Source organism: Vulpes lagopus, chromosome 11 (assembly GCF_018345385.1).
Source record: "Vulpes lagopus strain Blue_001 chromosome 11, ASM1834538v1, whole genome shotgun sequence".
Classification (NCBI taxonomy): Eukaryota; Metazoa; Chordata; class Mammalia; order Carnivora; family Canidae; genus Vulpes; species Vulpes lagopus.
This window is the reverse complement of record NC_054834.1, coordinates 61714259-61738330: the sequence shown is the minus strand read 5'-3', so window position 1 is coordinate 61738330 and position 24072 is coordinate 61714259. Positions and strand designations below refer to the sequence as shown.

At 52.3% G+C, this 24072-nt stretch overlaps 1 protein-coding gene across 1 annotated transcript in view; it reads left to right on the top strand.

The window, feature by feature from the left end:
• Nucleotides 1-7445: 7445 nt before the first annotated feature.
• Nucleotides 7446-24072, top strand: part of DTX4 (deltex E3 ubiquitin ligase 4) — a 35496-nt gene continuing 18869 nt past the window's right edge. Inside the window, exons 1-4 of the mRNA XM_041774231.1 lie at nt 7446-7782; nt 15981-16680; nt 23410-23471; nt 23797-23958. Of these exons, the coding sequence (XP_041630165.1) occupies nt 7572-7782; nt 15981-16680; nt 23410-23471; nt 23797-23958 (1135 nt within the window). The 5' untranslated portion in view covers nt 7446-7571. The remainder of the gene's footprint in view (nt 7783-15980; nt 16681-23409; nt 23472-23796; nt 23959-24072) is intronic.

Here is a 24072-nt window from a genome sequence, read left to right as displayed (position 1 = left end):
GCGTTTCTTCATAGCAACAAACATGCGGTCAATAAAATGACAAATACAACGCCACTTACATGCACTTCCCCCAAAACCAAAATACTTGGGCATAAGTTTAACAAAACACAGACGCTGAAAGCTACAAAACACTAATAAAACAAATCAAAGACCTAACTGGAGAAGCATATTGCATCCCCAGATTTGAAGACTCAGCAATAGCAATAGCTGTATGTCAGTTCTCCCCCGACTGACATACAGCTTCGGGGCAATTCCTTAAGGAATCCCAGCATGTATTTTTTTGCACATTCAGACAAGATTATCCCAATATTTTTATGGGAATCAAAAGAACTGGAATAGCTACAACAATTTTGAAAGAGAAGAATGAAGTGGGAGGAACCAGTCTACTCAACTGATAACAAGACATCATACAGTTTATTCACCAACATTATGTGGCACTGATGAAAACTCAGATCTGTGGAACAGAACAGAGAAACCAGAAACAGAGCCACATACATATGCCCAACTGGTTTTTGACAAAGATGTAAAAGCAATTCAAAGAAGGGAAGGTAGCCTTTTCACCAAATGGTGCTGAAACAATCGAACATCCATAGGCAAAAAATAAATAAAAGGAAGAAAGAAGAAAGTGAGGGAGGAAGGAAGGAAGGAAGGAGAGGGAAAAAAAAAAGAGAGAAGAAATTCTACCTAAATCTCATTCTCATACAAAAATTAACTAAAAATGGATCAGAGATTTTATTTTTTAAGAGATTTTATTTATTTATGAGACACACACAGAGAGGCAGAGATGTAGGTAAATGGAGAAGCAGGCTCCCTGTGGGGAGCCCGATGCAGGACTTGATCCCGGGACCCCAGGATCACACTCTGAGCTGAAGGTAGACGCTCAACCACTGAGCCACCCAGGCGTTCCTGGATAATAGATTTTAAACATAAATTGTAAAACTATAAAAACCTCCAGGAGAAAATATTCAAATAGTAGGGCTAATAAAAGAATTCCTAGAATTGATATGGAAAAGAGAAACCACAGAAGGAAAGTTCAATAAGTTGGACTTCATCAAAATTAAAAATGTTTGCTTTGTGAAAGACCTCACAAAAAGGATGAAAACACAAGCTATAGATTGATGGAAATATTTACAAACCACATACCCACCAGCGGGTTATTAGGGTTATTAGCTAGATGTATAAAGAACTCTCAAACTTTGACATTAAAAAAGAGAAAAAGAAAAAGAAGAGAAAATTAATGTAAAAGGTATGAGCAACTGTGTCCTTACAAAGGATATATAGTGGCCAAAAAAACTAAACAAATCACCTTGTAATTGTACCCCTGAGCATTTATTGCAAAGAAATGGAAACTATATGTTCTTGTAAATACTGGTACGTGAATGTTCATAGAAGTTTATTCATAATAGCCCAAACTAGAAACAACTCCATGTCCTGCAGTGGGTGAACAATATGGCACATTGGTACTATGGGATGCTATTTAGCAATAAAAAGGAACAAACTCAGGATGCCTGGGTGGCTCAGCGGCTGAGTGTCTGCCTTCTGCTCAGGGCGTGATCCCAGTCCAGGGATCGAGTCCCACATCGGGCTCCGGGCAAGGATCCTGCTTCTCCCCCTTCCTATGTCTCTGCCTCTGTGTGTCTCTCATGAATAAATAAATAAAATAAAATCTAAAAAAAAAAAAGAAAGAAAGAAAGAAAGAAACATACTATTTATACACACAACAATCTGGATGGATCTTTAGAGAATTATGCTGAGTAGGAAAAGCTAGTCCCAAGAGGTCATGTAGTCTATGGTTCCATTTACATAACATTCCTGAAATGACAGAATTATAGATACAGGAATATATGAGGGATTGCCAGGGGTGAAGGACAGCATGGCAGGGGAGGATTGCTTGTAGCTACAAAGGGCCACATAGGGAATCTTTGTGGTAATAGAAGTGTGTATTGTATACACTTGGTTGCAAAGTATATATTTTGTATACCTTGTATAATATATGGTACAGTGATAATTGTATCAATAAAGGGACAGGATTCTGAGTGTTCTGTATCTTGACTGTGTCAATATCAGTAGGATACGATATAACACTTTTTTAAAAAAATATTTTATTATTTTTGAGTGATGTCTATATCCAACGTGGGGCTCGAATTTAAAACCACAAGATAAGGGACCCTTGATTGGCTCAGTGGTTGAGCATCTGCCTTTGGCTCAGGGCGTGATCCCAGGGTTCCAGGGATCGAGTCCCCCATCGGGCTCCCTACAGGGAGCCTGCTTCTCCCTCTGCCTATGTCTCTGCCTCACTCTGTTGTGTCCCTCATGAATAAATAAATAAAATCCTTAAAAAAAGCAAACAAAAAACCCAAGATCAAGTCAAACCTATCGACTGAGACAGTCAGGACCCCAGGTATAATACTTTTCTAAATATAGTTTTATAAGATGTTACCATTGGGTAACATGGGGTGTGGGGGAAGTACATGTGATCTCTCTGAATTCATACAAGCACCTGTGAATCTACAAGTATTTAAAAATAAAAAAACTTGGGATGCCTGGGTGGCTCAGCGGTTCAGCGATTTAGCGCCTGCCTTTGGCTCAGGGTGTGACCCCAGGGTCCCCGGATCGAGTCCCACATCAGGCTCCCTGCATGGAGTCTGTTTCTCCCTCTGCCTGTGTCTCTGCCTCATTCTCTGTCTCTCTCATGAATAAATAAATAAAATCTTTTAAAAAATAAAATTAAAATTAAAAACTTCATTTAAAGAGAAGGCAATGCAGCTTCTGTCTGGCTCTTTCTGTTGGGTCATACTCATTTGGAACTCAACCTCTGTGCTACAAAGAAGCCAATCAGCAATGTAGGCCATGTGTAGGTGGTTGGGCACCTGAATTCCCGGATGACAGCCAGCATCAAGCACTAGAAGTGAATGAGCAAGCCTGCCCATGATCCCAGCCCCCCGCCACCCCTCCGTGTGGAGCAGAGCAAATGCTTGCTGCTGTTTTCAGCCACTAATTTTAGGGTGTTTGATACAGAGCAATGGGTAACTGGAAAAAAGAATGGCTTTTGCCTATGAACATTCCACAGGAAAGAGAATGCTTTCTTCATTGAAACTTAGTGTTAAGTGATGACAACACTTTTTGAACTATTATCAGATTATACCTTTGAACAATTTAGATTGGCTTCATTCCAATCAGTATCAGTTAGTGAGGTTTTTTTTTTTTTTTAAGACTTTTATTTGTTTATGTGAGACACAGAAAGAGAATCAGAGACACAGGCAGAGGGAGAAGCAGGTTCCACATAGGGAGCCCGATGCGGGACTCAATCTCAGGACCCCAGGATCATGACCTGAGCCAAACGCAGACACTCAACCACTGAGCCACCCAGGTGCCCCCAGTTAGTGAGGTTTTATTATAGCTGCTGTATTTCAACTTGCAGATTGGGCACCTCACTTGATTTAAAGATGAGTACACCATTTGGAACAGGAGGCAACTGGGGAGACATAGTTTGGATACTAAAATAAAATGTCTGAGGTTTTCAGGGGTTTATGGTACAAATTAGCTGAAATTAGATTGTCTTGGGAGATCTGAGAAATGTAAACAAATACATTACTATCATTGTTGATACAATTATAAATTATGATGGCCAGATGGGTTGTTATAAATTACAAATTATCCTAGCTTATTTTATTTTTTTATTGGAGTTCAATTTGCCAACGTATAGCATAACACCCAGTGCTCATCCAATCAAGTGCCCCCCTCAGTGCCCGCCACCCAGCCACCCCCACCCCCTGCCCACTTCCCCTTCCACCACCCCTTGTTCATTTCCCAGAGTTAGGAGTCTCTCATGTTCTGTCTCCCTTTCTGATATTTCCACTCATTTTTTCTCCTTTCCCCTTTATTCCCTTTCACTATTTTTTATATTCTCCAAATGAATGAGTCCATATAATGTTTGTCCTTCTCCGATTGACTTATTTCACTCAGCATAATACCCTCCAGTTCCACCCACGTCGAAGCAAATGGTGGGTATTTGTCGTTTCTAATGGCTGAGGAATATTCCATTGTATACATAGACCACATCTTTATCCATTCATCTTTCGATGGACACCGAGGCTCCTTCCACAGTTTGGCTATTGTGGCCATTGCTGCTGGAAACATCGAGGTGCAGGTGTCCCGGCGTTTCATTGCATCTGTATCTTTGGGGTAAATCCCCAGCAGTGCAATTGCTGGGTCGTAGGGCAGATCTATTTTTAACTCTTTGAGGAACCTCCACACAGGTTTCCAGAGTAGTTGTCCCTGTTCCCACTCCCACCACCAACAGTGCAAGAGGGTTCCCCTTTCTCCACATCCTCTCCACATCTTGTTAATTTTCCCCATTCTCACTGGTGTGAGGTGATATCTCACTGTGGATTTGATTTGTATTTTCCTGATGGCAAGTGATGCGGAGCATTTTCTCATGGGCTTGTTGGCCATGTCTATGTCTTCCTCTGTGAGATTTCTCTTCATGTCTTTTGCCCATTTCATGATTGGATTGTTTGTTTCTTTGCTGTTGAGTTTAATAAGTTCTTTATAGATCTTGGCATCCTAGCTTACGAAAAAAACACACATCTTACAACGGTAACTGATGACTAATGACTTCCTTTTACAAATGAATCAGGTTATATACAAACCCTCTCTTGTGTCATCTGGCACTTTTGTTCTGTTGTGACACACTGCCATCTTTAACGTGGCAGAGACAAGAACACCAGGCACAGGATCAAGCTGGACATAGGTAAGAGCCAGTTTCTTTCTACTTCCTATCCACCTTTCAAACAACCATTCATCTTTTGAGTGGCCGGCCTAACATTTGTTCATAGCCCTCTGATCCAGTTTAGGTGTTTTCCACTTGAGAATTTCTGGTGGAGCCGGTCAGGTGCTGTTTTCTCCCAACTACTTCCAGCATCCTCTTAAATCATTACTGACAGTTCTGGATCTATACTGACGCAGGCCACAAGAAAAGTTTCCAGTCTTCATACTCTTGGTCATGTGACTGGAAAGAAAAACAGCTCAATAAAGCTTTAGATTACCCTTTCTTTTACTTTTGTTCTTCCAGAACACCCTACTCTCATGTTCCCCCTTCCGTTCTTCACACAGAGACTTTTACATGGCCACATATTTTGCTTCTAACTGCAACACCTTCTTGTCATAGAACACGTATGATGGAGTAGGCATTTTTTGGAGGAGAGTCAGACTAGTTTTGAGTGCCAGTTTCCCCTCTGGCTGGCTAAATATGTCTAAAGCAAACTGCTTAAATTCCTTGAGCCTCATTGTTTGTAAAATAAGAATAATACTGGCTTTTAGTAGGATAAATTAAGATCTCCTTTACTTTTTCTCCTCCTGTCCTTCAAACTCTGAAATTTGATGTTTTGATGAAGATGTTGATTGGGTCCGATGGAGAGGCTGGCCTTAGGGAGAGACTAACTGGAATCTCTAGAAGTCACACCACAAGTCAAGTCTAGTGCAAGTGCCCCTGCCCAACATGGTGCCACTTGTGGGTGAGGGCACCCAAGGAACCCTAGGAACAACGCTGGGAGGCAGCCTCCACTCTAGTGCTTTTAGGAGGCTGGAAGAAGGGCCTATCTGATATTTTTCCTTTTCTTTGTATTGAGAAATGTGTGGGAAATATCAGGAAGGGAGACAGAACATAAAGACTCCTAACTCTGGGAAATGAACTAGGGGTGGTGGAAGGGGAGGAGGGCGGGGGCTGGGGGTGAATGGGTGACGGGCACTGAGGGGGCACTTGACGGGATGAGCACTGGGTGTTTTTCTGTATGTTGGTAAATTGAACACCAATAAAAATTAATTTATTAAAAAAAAAAAGAGAGAACCTCGTGGGGGAGGAGGTGAGGGCAGAGGGATGAAGATGATACGGGTAATACGATCCTAGAAGAAAGGAGGGCTGTGAGAAAGCAAATCTTCTGCACCAAAAAAGTCGGTATTATGAAAGAAAAGAATTATTTCAAAGAGATTCATAGTGCCAGCCCCTAACACATACAGTGCTTTTATGGTTCCACACCCTACCCTGGCTCTTCTTCATCATCTGAATTCGATGTTGGTTGCGACCTCAGCACAACGAAGTCCGTGTTCTCTGGCAAAATTCACACGGAATCCTGCCGTCGATCTGCCCTTCTAGAGCATTTTCCATACTAACTAGTGACGGTGCAAACAACCAAGCCTCGCTGGGGTCCCCTGACTTCGTTCCTAGAAACCCTGCAGGATAGATCGATTCGGCTGGACCACGGTGGCTTTTTTTTTAAATAATAAATTAATTTTTATTGGTGTTCAATTTACCAACATACAGAATAACACCCAGTGCTCATCCCGTCAAGTGCCCCCCTCAGTGCCCGTCACCCAGTCACCCCCACCCCTCGCCCACCTCCCCTTCCACCACCCCCAGTTCGTTTCCCAGAGTTAGGAGTCTCTCATGTTCTGTCTCCCTTTCTGATATTTCCCAACATTTTTCTCCTTTCCCCTTTACTCCCTTTCACTATTTTTATATTCTCCAAATGAATGAGACCACATAATGTTTGTCCTTCTGCGATTGACTTACTTCACTCAGCGTAACACCGTCCAGGTCCATCCACGTGGAGAAGCAGAGAGAACCCGGTCGCCCTCCGCAGGGATGCGAAGCCGCGGCCACCGAGTCGCTCCGAGCCGGGCCGTAGTGCGCGCCGCGGCCGGCAGGGGGCGCCGGAGCGGCGGGGCCGCGGGCCGGCAGGGGGCGTGGCTCCGCATCCTTGACGGACAGCTGGGGACGCGGGGCCGATGAGGTCACGGGGGCCCGAGCGCGGGGGGCGTGCGGCTGCGGGGGTGCAAGTGCGGGTGCGTGCGCGAGCCGGAGACGCCGCGTGTGTCGGAGCTGGCGCCGCGGACCCCGGTCACGCCGGATTCCAGACCGAAAGAAAGAGCGTCCGGTCTCTGGGAGGGAGGCTGCGGCCCCGGGCGCGTCCTGCGCGCTCGCCCTCGGGGGCCGGGGCCCGGGGGACGCCCCGCAGGCGCTCGGCCGGCCCGGGAGGGGCGCCGCCCTCCGGTGGCCCTGAGCGGGCGGCAGGGAGGGGGCGCTGTCGGCGCGGCGGCGGGGAGGGGCGCGGGCAGCGGGCCCGGCGTGCCTCTCGCAGCGAGCGCGAGCGCGCGCCCCCCCGGGCGTCTGCGGAGTCGGGCGCAACTGGTGCTCGGGGCTCGCCGCCCGCCCGGCCCGGCCCGGCCCGGCCCGCCGCGGCGCTGCGAGGCGGGGGCCCGTGTGCACTTGCATGAAGCCGCCCGACCCCGCGGAGCAGCGGCGGCGGCGGCGGCGGCGGCGGCAGCGGCGGACCGGGTGTCGGCGCCCCGGTGGATGCGCGGCCGGGGGGCGGCCCATGGGCCGGAGCTGAGGCTGCCCGGGGCGGCGGGGCGCGGGGCGGGGGGCGCGGCCGAGGCCCGCGGGCGGCGGCGCGGGAGGAAGCGGAGGGGGACCGGCGCGCGGGGCCCCGGAGGCGGGCAGCGCGCCCCCGCCGCCCCCGCCCCGCCCCCGCCGCCGCCGCCGCCGCCGCCGCCGCAGCCCCGGGCTCGCCATGCTCCTGGCCTCGGCCGTGGTGGTCTGGGAATGGCTGAACGAGCACGGCCGCTGGCGCCCCTACAGCCCGGCCGTGAGCCACCACATCGAGGCGGTGGTGCGCGCCGGGCCCCGCGCCGGGGGCAGCGTGGTGCTGGGCCAGGTGGACAGCCGGCTCGCGCCCTACATCATCGACCTGCAGTCCATGAACCAGTTCCGCCAGGACACGGGTGAGCCGGCGCCGCCCCGCCCTGGGACCTCGCGCCCCGCGCCCCCGGGACGCACCCGCGCGCCGCTCGGTGCTGCGGTCCCCGGAGGAGGCGGTGGAAGGGGGCGCTCTGCTCCCGCCGCCCTCTGGGTGAAGACCCCCGCTCCTCGGCCGGTAAACGTCGGTGCGCGGGGTGGGGCGTTCTGGCGGTGCAGATCGAGCTTCCAGCCAGCCCCGGGGAAGCCCCCCTCCGCGCCCGCCCTGAGGCGCGCGGTGGCCCCAAGGACTCCCGCGTGGAGATGGATCCCGCTCGCTCCATCGAGCGCAGCCCCCCGCTCCGGCCGCCGGGAGAGCCGTCCCGCTGCCCTCCTCACGCCTCGGCTGACCCCGCTTTGCCTCGCACCCCCCGCCCCGCGCCACCCACCTCACGGCCTCCGACCCCTTCTGCGTGGGATGCCTTCCCACGGCGGGGCCCTGCGTGGGAACCCGGGGAGGCAGGAGGGGTGCCCTGAAGGTGCGCGCTGTGCTCTAGTCTGGGAACGGCAGGCGCCCGGGAAGGTGCCTGCAGCTGGGGCATCCCGGGGCACGAAAGGCCCTGGGTGCTGCTGTGGCATTGGGGCCGCCGCCTGTGCCCTCCAAGTGCTGAAGCAACAGGCCAGAGCAGGTGGAGGGGGAGGCGGAGGGCCGGCTCGGAATGCCCGGCAGGGCAGCCGCTCCCTTTGTCTGGGGAGGAGGGGGAGGAGGTGGATTCCTAAGGAGAAAGGGTCCCCAAGCTTCCTCCTGAAACCATCCCCTAGCAGGGACACTCTGGTCTCGCAGAGCACAAGCCCTTGTCTTCTCATGAGAATCAAGTTGCCACCCGGGGGGCCACCACGATCCCACTTCCCTGCTGACCAGCCTTTCCAGGTCAGAGCAAGGCAGAAAGCCTGCAGGGAGAAGGTCAGGAGGGTGGGTCACCCGCAGGGCAGCCGGACTTGTCTTGGCTCAGCTCAGAGTGTCCAGGCTTAATTAAGGACCTGGGATGGGCCTGCCTCTCCAGTAGTCTCTTCACTGCAGGTTGGGGGCGGGGAGGTTAGTTCTGGAATCTGGGTGGGCTTTCCCAAGAGTGTGGCCCAAGAGCCTGGAGGAGCAGGTGTGGTGGGGTGGGGCTAGAGAGGATGACCCGGGGAGTCCCAGAGGATCAGTGAACAGCTGCTTGAACAGGGCATCCCGGCCTCCTTGGAAAGCCCCCACATCCTGTGTGCTAATTAGGATTGTCATGGGAAAAGGGTGTCTCTCCACTCTCTAGTCCCCATCTTTAGGCGTAACTCCCAGCAGCCTCTTTGCCAGGGACTTTGCAGCTCCTGGCCAACTGAGTAAAGCTTTCTGGGGGAAAGGATTCCAGAAGTGTTAGCATCTGGAGGGGCTTAAACCCTGGTGAGAAAGGGAGGGAGGTGGAGCTGAGAGAGACTGGGCAGAGGAGTGAATGAGGAGGAATGTGGGGAGATTGAGAAAGAGGATTAAGTGTGGCCAAGGAGGAGGGAGAGAATGTAATTGGGCAATTGGGGTAAAGGTTGTGGAGGTGAAAGGGGGGAGGCGGCAGCTTGGGAGAGGAGGAGGGTGGCTGCTGAGCCCTTGGAGGTGGGACCAGGGAGACACCTGATGGGACATTCCAACCCTGCTCAGAATAGACAGGCAGATTTTAGCTTTTCTGTTTCAGACTAAATCTCTGCAGCATGAAGAGAAACACCCTGGTGACACAAATGTCCCAGCCCTTGTTCGACATTTGGGGAGGGGGTGAAGTTTAATCAGTGTTTAGGGGTATCTAAGACGGGAATGAAGGGCATCCTCTCGACAGATGTGAAGTGACAGAGAAAATGGGGTTGAGGGACAGAAGCTATGGTCCCCAGGTCTGGCCAGGGCCTGATAGCTTCTCAGATTTTAGACCAGAGCCAGGGAGCTTGCTAGACCCTGCCTCATTTTACAGAGGGCCTCAGGGTCTGTCGTGCATTCCTTTCCGTCTTAGAGGCCACGACTCTGACAGCTTAGGTTTCGTGCTCTCATGCTAGTGGTCAGTGGGTGAGCGGGTGCTGAGCGCCTTTCTCCCAGTGCCAGGCCCTGCGCTGGGTGCCGAAGGCACTGGGCTGCATTCCCAGGAATGCCGGGCTGTCAAGGAGCTTGTCAAAGCAGAATAGAATCTCTGGATTTCTGGCTCAGAGCCCCCTCCTCTCCCTTCTCTGCCAGCAGACACACAGTTCCTCTCAATATAGCTCATTGATGAGACCACGACAGGGTAGGAACTTTATACTGCCGGCGCCCGGGCAACCTCGGCCAAGCCCTGGCAATGTTTAATTAAATTACCCGCCATCCCCAAGCCGCAGTTTGAAGCTGGGAACCAGAAACATCCCCATAAACAAAGGAGAGCTGGAAGTCCCCTGCCTAGAGGCGAGTCCTCTTTTTTTGTTGCCTCCTCTGTGTGGGGACATTTCCTGACACGGGAGCTTTGTCTCTCCAGAAGTTGCCTGCCCTGCTGGGAGTGAGGCCTCAGACTCTGGGCTCCCCGGGGCTCCAGTCTCGCCCACCCTGTCTCCAGGGAGATGGCTGGGAGGGTACAGATACCCTCTGCCGCCTTTGTTTGCCCTGGGCCCTTCCTCCCCACGAGGCCTCTGGGTTTGAGGTTATTTGCACTCTATGCTGGTCTCCGCCAGTGTTTTGGGAATCTGGAAGGAGGGAGGAGACGGGGCACTCCAGGGGATGGTCTTGGCTGCTTCCAGAGCCTTGTTTGGGTCCATCTACGGGTCATTTGCCTTGACCGGGCTCACCTTTTCTGTCGTACGGCAGTGATTGGAGGGCTGTCCTTCAGCATCCCTGTCTCTTGTATCTTCCAGCACATCTGATCACCAGCACCTCCAGGCTCCAGCAGCAGGACATGGGGAGGGAGCCCCAGGCTGGGAGTGGGGAGACATGACCCAGGCTCTCACCCTATACTCACTGGCTTCCTGGGTGACCTTGAGCAAATCCCTTAGCTGCTCAAGCCTCATTTTTCTCTGGAGGATGAAGAGCAGCCTTAAGATTGCTCTGGCTCCTATCCTGTCGTCATGCAGATGGGCAGGTGGATGGGTTTGGCCCCTGTGAGGGCAAGGATACTGCTTAGCAGTGGCGGTGGTGCAACGTAGAGTCCTTTCCAGCTCAGAGTTTTCTCGGCAACCTTTGCCTCTTTTACTTCTTTAATGTGGTGAGAAAGGTCAGGTGGAGAGAGATGAACAGTTTTGACAAAAGCTGATTTTTAGGTCCTCACGATACTCTTTGCCCTGTGTGAGCACAGGGGTGGAGCACGCAAGTGTCACGAGGACCACATGGTCCATACAGTGTGGGGGACACTCCAAGACCATTGCACGCATTGTCTTGCTCAATCCTCGACCTTAGGAAGGACCTACTGTCCCCATTATATAGGAAGGGAAACAACTTGGAAGAGATGAATTGCTCAGAGTTTTACAGCTAGTCGATGGCAGAGCTGAGATGCCAAATCAAGTGTCCCATGCTCGGCTCTGTCATTGGTGAACACTCCTAGAGCACCCACTTCGTGCAGGCGCTGTTCCAGGCATGTGGAATATCCCAATAAGGAAAGATCCAGGGCTTTGCCCTCGTAAGACATTCCAGTGGGGCCGAGGGGGGCTTTGGAGAGGCCTGGAGTGGGACACAGCGATGCACAGATGTAGGTAAAGTGCCCTCGAGACTGGGTCGTGCATGGAAGGTGTTTCTCTCATATTTCCCAGGAGCCAAAACATCTCAGGTGCTTTGGAGTACAGGTGTAAGAGTTGCCAGGAAAAACTGATTTTCTTTCTCTTTCTCCCTGCTTAGTTTATGAACAGTCTTCATTCCTATCCCATTAGAGGCCTTCTCTTTGGGTCACTGCACCCAAAGGACTAAATGGATTCCTCAGATCATCTAGTTCATGGTCCTGATTATAGAGGAGGCCAGACTAGCTGGCACATTCCAGCTACAGTGGTCTCTGAAAACAATCAGAGAAGTGAAATCCCACAACGAAATTCTTTTCATCCCACAAGTTTGATTCTAAAGTCTGCCTTCCATCTCTCTTGGCCTGCTGGGGCTGAACCGAACTCAGCAACTTTCCCTCCAAAAACCAACTCTTCTTCATGACACCCCTCTACCTGCAAACAGTGCCAACTTTTTACCACCTTCCCTCAGGCAAGAACTTAGGATTCTTTGACTCTGTGGTTCAGAGGCTTGTTGGGGTGCCCAGTGCATAGAGGCACATAGACCATGTGACCCAGCTGTTGAAATTAGCGTGCATGGTGGAAGTCCACGGGGGGCTGTTCACAGGCAGATTCTCAGGCCCAGGCCCCAGAGATGCTGATGACTCCTCATAGTGGCCAGGGGGTGCTCTAGAAGGTGGTGGCTAACCTGTACCCCAGGAGATTCGGAAGCAGATGATCCTGGAACCTCCCTTGGAAAGCATTCAGCCACTCAAGGTCAAGTCCTACCCACTTCTTCTCGGTGGGGTCCCTCCAGTCTGTCACCTCCGTCTCATTTTCAATGCCAACACCCTCATTACTTCTCACCTGGAACTAATTAACCGAGCAGCTCTGGTCACGTCACTTCTGTGTGTCATAGACTTCACTGGATCCTCATTGCCTACAAATAAAATGCATCACAACCTGGCATTCCAGACTGTCTATGCCTTGGCTCTAGCATGACTTTCCAGGTTTATCTTCCTCTCTGCCTTCTATTTTCCCCTACTCCTGACAAACAGATGTCCCTTTTATCCTCGTACATTCCCTTAAAATTCTCTGACACCCCCTACCCCAGTTATTCACAGAGCCCCTTCTCCTGAAATGCCCTTTTCGCCTCTTGAAATTCTCCTACTCATTCAAGCCTTATGGTACTTGTCATCCATTTCTTGAAATGTTCTCCCAACCATCATTACATCATTTAGTCAATCAATATATTTTTTTAAAGATTTATGTATTTATTCATGAGAGACAGAAAGAAAGAGAGGCAGAGAAGCAGGCTCCTCACAGGGAGCCCGATGTGGGACTTGATCCCGGATCCCGGGATCAGGCCCTGAGCCGAAGGCAGATGATCAACCACTGAGCCATGCAGGCATCCCAGTCAATCAGTATTTATGGAGCTCCTAGGACATGTCAGGCATGGGGGCACAAGCATGAGCAAACCCCTGGATGCCTCCTCTCATGGGACCAGGAGTCCAGTGAAGAGAGACAGATGTTCCCCAAATTGAATCACACCAATAAGCGTGTAACTGCACATCAAGATAAATGCCATTAAAAAAAAAAAAAAAGTAGGAATGGGAATCTGATCTGGTCAGGGCAGACGGGAGATGTTTCCTTGAGGAAATGAGCTGAATGAACCCTGATGGATGAGCAGCAGTGAGGATGCCAGAGTGGGGGAGGGCCCAGCATTGTGACAAGGCCCGGAGAGGAGAAGCATGTCAGAGAGCTGAGACTCGAAGAAGCCAGAGTGGCACAAATGCAGGTAGAACGTATTGGGGTGTGAGATGGATGCAGAGATTGGGGGCTGGGACGGGGGTCAGGTCCTGACCCAACGGGAGGTCAAGGAAGAGGTTTAAGCATGGAGGGGACATGGACGGATTTTCTCGGCCCACGTGCGTTTTGTTGGCACCCTTCTTCTGGCATATTCTGCTTCATAAATAGTCATTTGCACACTTGTCTAGTTTTCAACTGGAAGCTATTTGAGTAGTGCCTGAATTCCTCATAGCAGCCAGTGGGGACTCAGTGATATGGGATAAGTGATTAAATGCCGAAGTAGCCAGAAGTCTTCAATCAATCACAGCAGGTTCATGGAGTTCTGGTTACTGCCCTGCCCCGCGCTTGGCGCTAGAGCACAGAGCTGGATGGTGGTGTCTCCACTTCCACTCCAGGTGCCTCGGGTACACAGCAGGCAGGCAGAGACAGACGTGCACACCTGCTGAGGGAGGGCTTGGATTGGGAGAACACATCAGGAAACTGGTCACAGGACCTGAATGAGAACGGTTTCAATAGGTACAAATAGCAAAGGAGGGCATTTCAGGGGGCGAGAGCTGGCGAGTAGTAGGTGAGGGACGCAGGAGGATAGAAGAGCATTTGTTCACCCTAAAGAAGAAGACCGGCTTGGGGGAGCTAAACCTGGAAGGGTGTGGAAAAGCCTCAGCTAGCTTCCCAAAGTTCTGGGGCAGCTCTCCAGCATCTCTGGGATCGATAGCACTGTTGTCAAGGATGCCTCTTAAGCACATTTGTGAGCATTGGACAAGTGCATTGCCCCTGCTTCCCTGGAGAGAATAGAGAATAGGGTCCTTTAAGCTCTCTAAAGTCAATCCTCTCGTTTCTAAAAGGTGTATCCTAGGGTTGCCATGAAGATCATATGGGCTGAGCTAGGCGCCTCCTAAATGATAAAGATAGTAGAAAGAGTTATATATAATCTCTTTCTCTCTCTTTCACGCACGCACACACCCCACACATCCTCTGAACTAAACTTTTCCTCTGACTTCTCCATCCTGCTTAGACATATAATAGAAAATAAATGACAGTGATGATCAACCAACTTTTATTGAGCTCTTGTCCCGTGGCAGGTGTTATTTTCATGCTTTATAATCCTTCCTTCCTTTAATCCTCAAATCCACCCTTTGAAGTAGCGACTGGGGGGGACCCAAGCAGAGGAGGAAACTGAGGCTTAATCACACAGCTGGAAGGGACAGAGCGTCCGCTGTTGGCCCCGAAGCCTGTGCTCTTTGTTTCCCCTAGCTACTTAGGAAGGAAATGGAGGCAAACCAGGAACTAGTGCCCACCCCCCCTTCTTCCTCCTCTCTTCCTCCCATCCCCCCCCCCCCCACGCTGGTCCCCCACCAGAGCTCCTGGTGCTGAATAGGGGATTGTTTTGCTTCTCCCTCCTGCCTCTGAATGTTGATGTTTTGGGTCATTAAGGGGCTCAGAGTTGGGTGGGGGGCGGGTGATGACCCTGGCAAAGGCCTGAATAGCCATTGTTCCTTTTCTTCCCCCCTTGAATGGAATTCTGTCCTGGGTCTTGGTGTCTCCCTCTGGGTTGGAGGAGGGGGTGGGTCAGAGGCCTGCAAAGGGGAGCCTTTTCCCACCACTTTGAAGGATAGGGCTTAAGCTGACAGATGCGAGATTCGAACACCCTTGGAGCCCTCTCAGGCCCCCTCACCCTGCCCTGACCCAGGCATCTTCAGCCTTGATGTTGATAGCCATGAAATGAGCCCTGATTGGGCGTGAGTCTGAATGCGAGTTTGGGGTTGGGGGGAGGGGGGGTGCAGGGGGATGAGAAAGAGGCAACAGTTATAGGCTTTCCTTTCCCTCCAGACCTGCAAGTTCTTTCCCCTATGCTGCTTCCCCCCTGTACTAACCCTGGCCCCTTCCCTGTGCTCCCCCCCTCCCCCAGGAAGACAATCCTATCTTTAGGAGGGTTTGAGCTTTTTGAAAGAAAATTGTTAGAGAAATAGAAGATTATTATGGTCATTATCATTGTTTTGATACCAGATTTCATGCCTGAAAGCTAAGAGTTCTCTCACCCTGATTTTCTATTTTTGTTTTTACTGCACCGTTAAAAGGACAGAGGGTGAGCTCTAGTTCCACCAAGGCTGGGGTGCTTTCCTGGAGGCGGTGTTCTTCTTCCTCTGCCCTCTAGGCTTTGTTCTTTTCCTTCATATCCCTCCAGGCAGGGCCACTTAGGGGAGAAGTGATATGATATTTATGAGCACCTACTAGGTGTCAAGAGCTTTAAGGGCCTTATGCAAATTATGGGTACGAGAGATCCAGAACCTGGCACATACAGATACGTATTTGTTGCATAAATAAGTGGGTCTCAATTAATTTCCACAAACATTCTACAAAGGACTCACTATATGTCAGGGAAGGAAAGGAAGTTGGGGAGTTTTATATAAACTCGGGAGTGACTGATTTGGCTGCAGCCAAGGTCTCCTGACTGCAGGTGGACAGGTGCTCTTTCTGGTCAATGGCACTTTCATGACAGGTGCTCTTTCTGGTCGATGGCACTGCTCCACAGCCTTCACTGCTCCCAGCGAGTGCATGTTCCCCAAGGCAGGAAGGGGCCCCATTTGGGGTGCATACCTCAGTAGGCAGCAGCAGGCCACCCTGCAGTGGGACTGGCTCCAGTTTGCCAATGAACCAACACAATCCAGGTTCATTCTTTGTTGACCCTGACCCTGTCCTCTGTCCCACTCCACAGGGACCCTCCGCCCAGTTCGCCGCAACTACTACGACCCGTCCTCAGCCCCCGGGAAGGGTGTGGTGTGGGAGTGGGAGAATGACAACGGTTCCTGGACGCCCTACGACATGGAGGTGGGCATCACCATCCAGCACGCCTATGAGAAGCAGCACCCCTGGATCGATCTCACTCCCATCGGCTTCAGCTACGTCATCGACTTCAGCACCATGGGCCAGATCAACCGGCAGACCCAGCGCCAGCGCCGCGTGCGCCGGCGCCTGGACCTCGTCTACCCCATGGTCACCGGCACCCTGGCCAAGGCCCAGTCCTGGCCCGCCAGCCCCGCGTCGGCCCCCGCGCCCGCCGCCCCGGCCTGCTCCTGCCCGCAGTGCGTCCTGGTGATGAGCGTCAAGGCAGCGGTGGCCCACGGGAGCTCCGCACCGCTGCAGCCCCCCGCGGCCCGCAAGAACCTGCCCCCCGCGCCGGGCCCTGGGGCCAAGTCTCCGGACGGCCTGGGCACCATCCGGGCCCCGGTGAGGACCGTCCCGTCGCAGGCGATCCGGCGACAGGCCTCCAGCACGCCGGCAGGGGGGACGGTGGGCTCTCCTGCCAGTCCTCCCGGAGCCAACGGCAAGACCGGAAGGGTGGCCCTGGCGACTTTAAATCGGACCAACCTGCAGCGACTGGCCATTGCTCAGTCCCGGGTGCTGATCGCCTCCGGGTAGGTACTTCTCTGGGTGCCTCTGAGCGTTTGCTCACCCAGGCCGATCGGGGTCAGAGATGAAAGAGGGGCTGCCAAGATTTAGGCTGCTTGTCCCTCTGGCTGCAGGTGGAAGGCAGCATGGTGTGGTGGGTAAGGGTGGACCTGGCCTCTGGGGTCCATCATATCTGGCTTCTTCTTTTTTTTTTTTTAAGATTTTATTTATTTATTCATGAGAGACACAGGCAGAGGGAGAAGCAGGCTCTCTGCAGGGAGCCAGATGTGGGACTCGATCCCAGGACCCCGGGATCATGACCTGAGCTGAAGGCAGAAGCTCAACCACCGAGCCATCCAGGTGCCCCCATCATATCTGGCTTCTAATTGAGACTTTGTCATAGCTTAAGTGATTCAAGGCAGATCCCTAACATCCCAGAGTCCTGACTTCCTTCCCTGTAAATGCCGGTAATGATACCTGTGTGAGGCTAGCTGTCAGGGTTCAAGGTTATGCACCCCAGGCCATAACAGAATCCAGTTTGGGGGCTTTGTCACCTCGTTTAATCTTTACAGCAACTCTTTGAAGTAGACATTTTGGTCCCATTTTACCCTGGAAGACACCAAGAGGTTCTTTTGCTCAAAGACATAGAGCAATCATTGGCTGACACCAAGATTCAAACTTTAGGAAGTCCGACAGCAGAGTCAGACACATGTCTTAACTCTGTCCTGCTGCTTCTCTGTGAAGCACATACCACAGTGCTTAGCATATAGTAGGTGCCAAATGAGGTTAGCCCCTTTCGTCTGGTCTCTCTGAAACTGGAGGGGGTAACTCCAGACTGGGAATAATAGAGCATATTTTGCAAGTACTTAGCTATGTGTGCCAGGTGCTTTGTGTGTCTTGTCTCGGTACTTCCTGTGACAGCCTGGTGGTGTTGTAGGTTCTGTGGTTACGGCTTTTTATGATCTTCTTGGTCTTCCTAATCTTCCATTGGGAGAGACCCAAGTCCATGTGGTACCCACAGCCTTTGCCTGCAAGCTCCTGATTTCCTGTGACATTGGCCTCTCACACTAGCCCACTCTTCCCTTTCCCTGGAGAGGCCTGGCCCTGCCTGTGACCCCTAAGCCCCAGACAGTCAGGGTGGTCTGCAGTGAGGTTGGACTCCTGAATGTGACATTCAGGCTGCCCAGAGGAGGCTGTCAGCACATAGAGGTTCAGTGCCAGGAGGAAAGAGGCTGGGGGTGTACCGCAGAAGGGGAGGCCCAGCCTTCACTCCAGCCTCTGCCACTAACCAAAGCCACAGAGGCTCTGCAAGGTCCAGCTTCATCGTGCATGAATTGGGGAATCCTCAGGCTTGCCTGGCTTGCCCCACGGAGTCCTTGTGGAATCCTCCACTAAGGGGGTTCATCCCTTGAGAACTTAACAGCCACACTTGCCAGTGTTCTCTTATTCCCTGCCCCTCAGAGTTGACTTTCCAAGAAGGGCCACATGGCTGGAGCCCAGGGTTTAGTCCCCTAGTCTTCTGCCCTTGGGGCTAAAGCTCAGCTCCTCATTGTGTGTGAGGGTGGTTTATAAATGGCCAAGTGCGGGTCAAGTGCATGGGATTTTCCTATGACTACTTCTGAGCTTTGCAGAATGTTTGGGAGAGGGGAACGGGCACCTGAGTTGCACCACTGCTCACTCCATTTCCAAGGTCACCCGGTAGCATCCTGGGGCCCCTGCCAGAGTTCCAGGGTAAATATTTGTGTGGCAGAGGGAGGTTCATCTAGTGGACAAGAAACACAGCCTCCAGAGCCTGACTGCCCAGGCTGGAAATCAAGTTTTTTGGTGCGTAACTTGGGGGCAGATTTTGCATCTTCGGCATTCAGGTTGCTCGTCTGTGAAATGGGAGGGTGATAGTACCTTCTTTTTTTTTTTTTTAAGATTTTATTTATTTATTCATGAGAGACACAGAGAGAGAGAGAGGGGCAGAGACACAGGCAGAGGGAGAAGCAATCTCCTTCTCCTTGCAGGGAGCCCAATGTGGGACTCGATCCTGGGACTTCAAGATCATGCCCTGGGCTGAAGGCAGGCGCTAAACTGCTGAGCCACCCAGGGATCCCCAATAGCACCTTCCTTATCAGGGTTGTCAGGAGGATTCAGTGAGATCCTCAGTGTATAGCCTTAGCCCAGGGCATGGCACATAGGAGGAGTCTGGTCAGCATTATCTGTCATTCACATGTCATCTCTTGGAGGTCCTTGTTGAACTGAAGTCAAAGCTGAGCAGAGTCTAACGCCCCCGCCTCATTTCTGGCACCCTTGGCAAAGGCCGAGTGACCCCCATGCCAAAACTGAGGGAAGGGACCCCCAGATCACTTTAAGTCTCACCGAGGGGGCCGGCAGCCTCTTTATGTCTCTGCTTTCTTCCCCCTGCCTGCCGGTGGGACCCGAGCGAGCGAGAGAATGGGGCGGAGGTCCGGGCATGGCCATTTCAAAAGGACTATAGAAACAAGCTTTATTTCTGCACTGTTTTCCTGAAAGGGGAGGCCCCGCCCTACCCCTCTATCTTCCAGCCCTTTCCTTTTTCTACCTCTTACCAGCACCCTCTCCCCCACCACCATCTTCTCCCCCAGTCTTTCTTGGCCATTTAATTAGCGTGCTCACTGCCTTTGTCTGGCACTGCCATCGACCTTCTGTCGTGGAATGGCCCCGTCCCCTCCTCTGCCTGTCCGTGAGCTCTTCAAGCAACTTTCCCACGGAAGAAAGGAAGACCAGGGAGGGCGGGAGAGGTGGGCTGAAGAGCAGGGTTTGTGGGGGAACAAAAGACCCTGTGAATTATTCAGAGACACAAGCAGGGGGTTTCTAAAGAAAATAGAGGGGGGCTGTGTGGTGGGGGGCAGGAGTCGCCCCTCTGGCCCTCGCCTCCAGAATCGAGGCTTCTCGATCTCCGGCGAGACTTCGGTTGCTGGAGAGACAAGACCATTGTCCGGCCCGAGGATTCCTGCCTCGGCTCACAGACTCGCAAAAAGACACCACTTCTCACCATGGTATCTGCGGAGCTTTTCTCCTGCCGTCGGCCCCCGTCTTCTCCTTTTGCCAGCTCTTCTCTTTTCTTAGTTTTGTGTTTGAGGCACAGAAATGGAAGCAGAAATGGAAGCTGAGAACAGCCCGGCAGAATGGGGGAGGGTGTCTTCTGATGGTTAGGCCAAGACGGCTTTGGCTGAGCGGAGTCGTGAGACGCATACCAGTCACTGGGGTGCTGATTTCTGGAAGGAGGGCTCAGGCACGCACAGCTGGGACTGCAGCTGTGTGCGACCGGTGGGGACTCCTGGGCCACCTGCATGGCTTCCATTAGAACCCGTCACCTTGGGGGAGGGCGGATCAGGTGTTGCAACCAACAATCCTAAGTACTGCCCCACCACCCAGCTTTACACTTCACCCTCCATGTCTTCAAGAGTCTGAGAAAAGGCTTTATCAAGCCCAACTTCCTCTTACAGTTGGGAAACAAAAATGTAAACACCCCATTTACATAGGGCTTGCCTGTTTACTGAGTATTTGACCCAGCTCCTAACTCCTCACAGGGACCCAAGGGCAGAGATGTAGGGTGCCCTGTTACGGATGTGGTAGCTCAGGATGTGGTCATCGAAGTTCATGGAGGCAGTGTGACTCCCCCAAAGGCACAGAATCCAGTGCCAGGCTCGACCGGAAGGCAGGTGTCCTGACCCCTGAGGGCCCCTGCCCCCGTACCCTTCTGTGTCCCATAAGCAAACATCCCCCTCCTCCTCAAGTTCCCTGCCACCTCCAGACCCTACTGGACACGTGGTCCGTTTCCTGGAAAGGTGGGGACCCTGCCCCCCTCCCGGTATTCACCGAAGTCTGGGGTCCTCATGTGGACCCCACCCAGCCCCCTCCCCCAGTTCTTGGGCTGTGCTCTGGGGATGGGACTCTTTCCTGGTTCACCAGATTGGGTGTGGAAACCTGCCAGTCCAGTTTGTGGGAACAAAGGTGCCTTTTGTCCCCCAGATCACAGCTACTTATCAGCTGGAGAGGGGCCCTTGGAGCTGGCTGGGGGAAGGCAGGTGCACGGCTGGGCTGCGAGCGCTGCCCCCTGGTGGGGGGCCCAGAAATAGGCACAGGCCCAGGACCCTTCCCTCCCAGGCTCCAGACCAGCCGGGGTGGGGGACCCAGGGCTGTGGGGGACCCAGGGCTTAGGCGGCCGCCTTGCTCCTAGGCATTGCTTAGGCTGCCTTACTCCTGGCATCTGTAACTCCGGACCCTCACAGGCTCACAGGTAAGGAGACTGAGGCCCAGAAAAAGTTGAGGGAGGTTGTGAGGAGTAACTGGCAGCGCTGGGTCTCGACCTTGGTTTTCCTGACTCCTGGCCCCACGAGTCCAGAAGCAAGGCTGGACCTCTTTTCTTGGCCAACTTTCTTTTGTGTTGACTTTGGCTTTTCCTTGACCCCCATCCGAGTTGGATTTATCCTGGGGAGGAAAGTAGCCTGTGGGGGCTACTCCCACATCTGTTCTTCCACATGCTTCCCATCCTCCCAGTACATGTCCTCGTCCCGGGAAGGGACACAGGCCCTGGGAAGACTAAGAGTAGCCAGGGAAGCCCCAGCCCTGCAGGCTTGCTGGGGGACAGACAGGCCCTCCTGCAGCCTTGAGGCCCCTTCCAACTCCTCTTTCTAAGTCGTGGGTTTATCCCATCTACTCTCTGAGCTCCCACCTTCTCTGTCCACAGTGGGGGTGATAGAAGATCCACGCAGACCCAAGAGCGCAGCTTGCCAGTGGCTGCAACGGTGGGATCTGGAACCAGATTTCCTAGGTTTGACTCCTTAGCTGCGTGGCCTCCCTCAAGTTTGCCCAACCTCTCTGTGCCTCCACCTCCTTGCCTGTTAAAATGACGTTAATAGTGATAGCACGTCCTGCGTGGGTTGTTGGAAGTCTCAGATGGACTTACACGTCCGGAGAGGTTACACCTGGGCCTGGTACCAGGTGGGCTCTGTGCGTCTTCACCATGACCTCATGTGGAGGAAGGCCCTGGGCTTCCCTGTTCACCGCTGCGTCCCAGGCTCTGGCGGGACACCCCACATAAAGTAGGGCTCAGTATGAACGGGCAAATCAAATAATGCACAATGTAAAGGAACAACCGAATGTGCCCTGCCCCCTCCTGTCTCCCCAGCACCACCCTGCCCCCACGGCAGACTTGCTGGCTTCTCAGGCTCTCGGGCTCCTGGAGCCACCTGTGACCCCGTCCGTGTGTCTCCAGACCCACTTTTCCTTCCAAGCCCAGCCGTGGAAGCCTGGGTGGCAGGGGCGATGGCACAAGACTCAGCCCCACGTGTCCCTTGTTTTTCTCTTCGGCATCGTGGGAGGCCTCGCCTTTCCCAAGCAGCTGTGCAGACTCCTCTCCAGCCTGGCTCGGGTTTCTGGGGAGAAGGACAGAAAGAGGAGGAGGCCTTGCCTGATATTTAGATTTCTCTGGGAAAAGGAGGGGTGACAGCTGTTGGAGCAATGGTTTCCCAATGTTGGGCTGGGGCTGGCTGGATCTGCATCCTCCACGAAAGCTCGGGAAAATGCAAGTTCTTGTGCCCCACCAGTAGGAATTCTGATTCAGGGTGCTTGTCTTTTTAAAAGCTTCTCAGGGGACTCTTCTGTACACCCAAGTTTAAACTTGCTTCTTCATTTATCATCCGGTGAGCTAATACTCACTGAATGCCTGCTAGTGTCAGGCTCTGAATGAAATAAAGATATTTGCCCTTATAGAGCTTTGATTCTGGAAGAGGAGATAATAAAGAAACAACTTATTACTTTTTTTTAGATTGTAAAGTTCCATGAAAAAACAATAGAGTGAGGTAAGAAGAATTGAGGTGGGATGGGAGGGATGAGTTGTATTAAATCAGATGGTCTTAGGAACCTTATGAAAAGTTAAGCCACAACTGAAGGACCTGGAGGAGGAGGCTAAGCAGATACCTGCTGGTAGAGCATTTCAGGCAGAAGGAGCAGCATATGCAAAGGTTCTGAGGAGGGAGCGTGGCTGGCATTTGGGAAGAACAGCTGGAGCAGAGTAAAATAGTATGTGACATGTGGAGAGAAAAGGGAGGTGAGGGCTTGAGCATGGAGGGTTTGGGCAGGCTATGCAGGGCTGTGTAGGCCTCGCTGAGACCTTGAGTGAACTGAGGAGCCATCCTGAGTTTGGGGTTTTGAGTGGAGGGGTGACCTGGTCTTAGATTTTAAAGGTAACACTTCTGGCACCCTGGGTGGCTCAGTCAGATGAGCATCTGACTCTTGATTTTGGCTCAGGTCATGATCTCAGGGTTGTGGGATTAAGCCTCAGTTTGGGCTCCCCAACTCAGTGAAGAGTCTGCTTGAGATTCTCTCTCTCCCTCTTTTTGCCCCTGACCCCTGCTCTCTCTCTAAAATAAATAAATGAAATCTTGGGACATCTGCGTGACTCAGTGGTTGAGCGTCTGCCTTGGGCTCAGGTCATGATTCGAGTCCCCCATCGGGCTCCCCACAGGGAGCCTGCTTCTCCCTCTGCCTGTGTCTCTGCCTCTTTGTGTCTCTCATGAATAAATAAATAAAATATTTTTTAAAAAATAAATAGAGGTAACCCTTTTGATTGTGGTGCTAAGAACTGACCCTGCCTTTAGTAGGGGTAAGTAGTTTCTGTATGAAAGGAGAACCCCTCCGCAGGTGCATTTTTTTTGAGGTTCCAACACTGATCCATTTGTTCCCACTTGTCAAAACCATAATGTATGTGCTCTTGCCTTCTGCAGGGTCCCCACCGTGCCAGTGAAGAACCTCAATGGGTCCAGCCCTGTTAATCCTGCCTTGGCAGGTAAGAGAAACCCTGGGGTGCCCTGGCTCAGGGCAGAGAAATGGAAGCAGTAAAGTAAGTAGTGAGCATTTATAAAAGAGAAAGAAAGAATGAAAGTACATGAGGACTTTAGGAGTGGGGTTGGAAGTGCAGGAAGAAGGTGGGGAGGACCGATAGCTAAGAGCAGAGCATGCTGTTGAAGTGTGTGAATGCATCTATTTCTGGGCAAAGCTGCAGGTCAGTGGAAAGTAAGTGAGTTACGGGAGCTCTGCTGGGAAGTGGGAGGGTAGGTTGTGGGATGCTGGGAGCTAACTCTGCAGTCCTTCCTCATGCCCTGCCCTTCCAGGAATCACTGGGATTCTCATGAGCGCAGCGGGCCTGCCCGTGTGTCTTACCAGGCCCCCGAAGCTGGTCCTCCACCCGCCCCCGGTCAGCAAGAGTGAAATCAAATCCATCCCAGGGGTTTCCAATACGAGCCGCAAAACTACCAAGAAACAAGCCAAGAAAGGTATAGGCCTCCCTATCTTAAGGGGTACGGGTGTCAAAGGGCCTGGCCTTGGCTCTGCTGCCATCACTGAAGGGCATACCCATGGCTTCACCCTCTGTGCCTTCATTTCTGCAT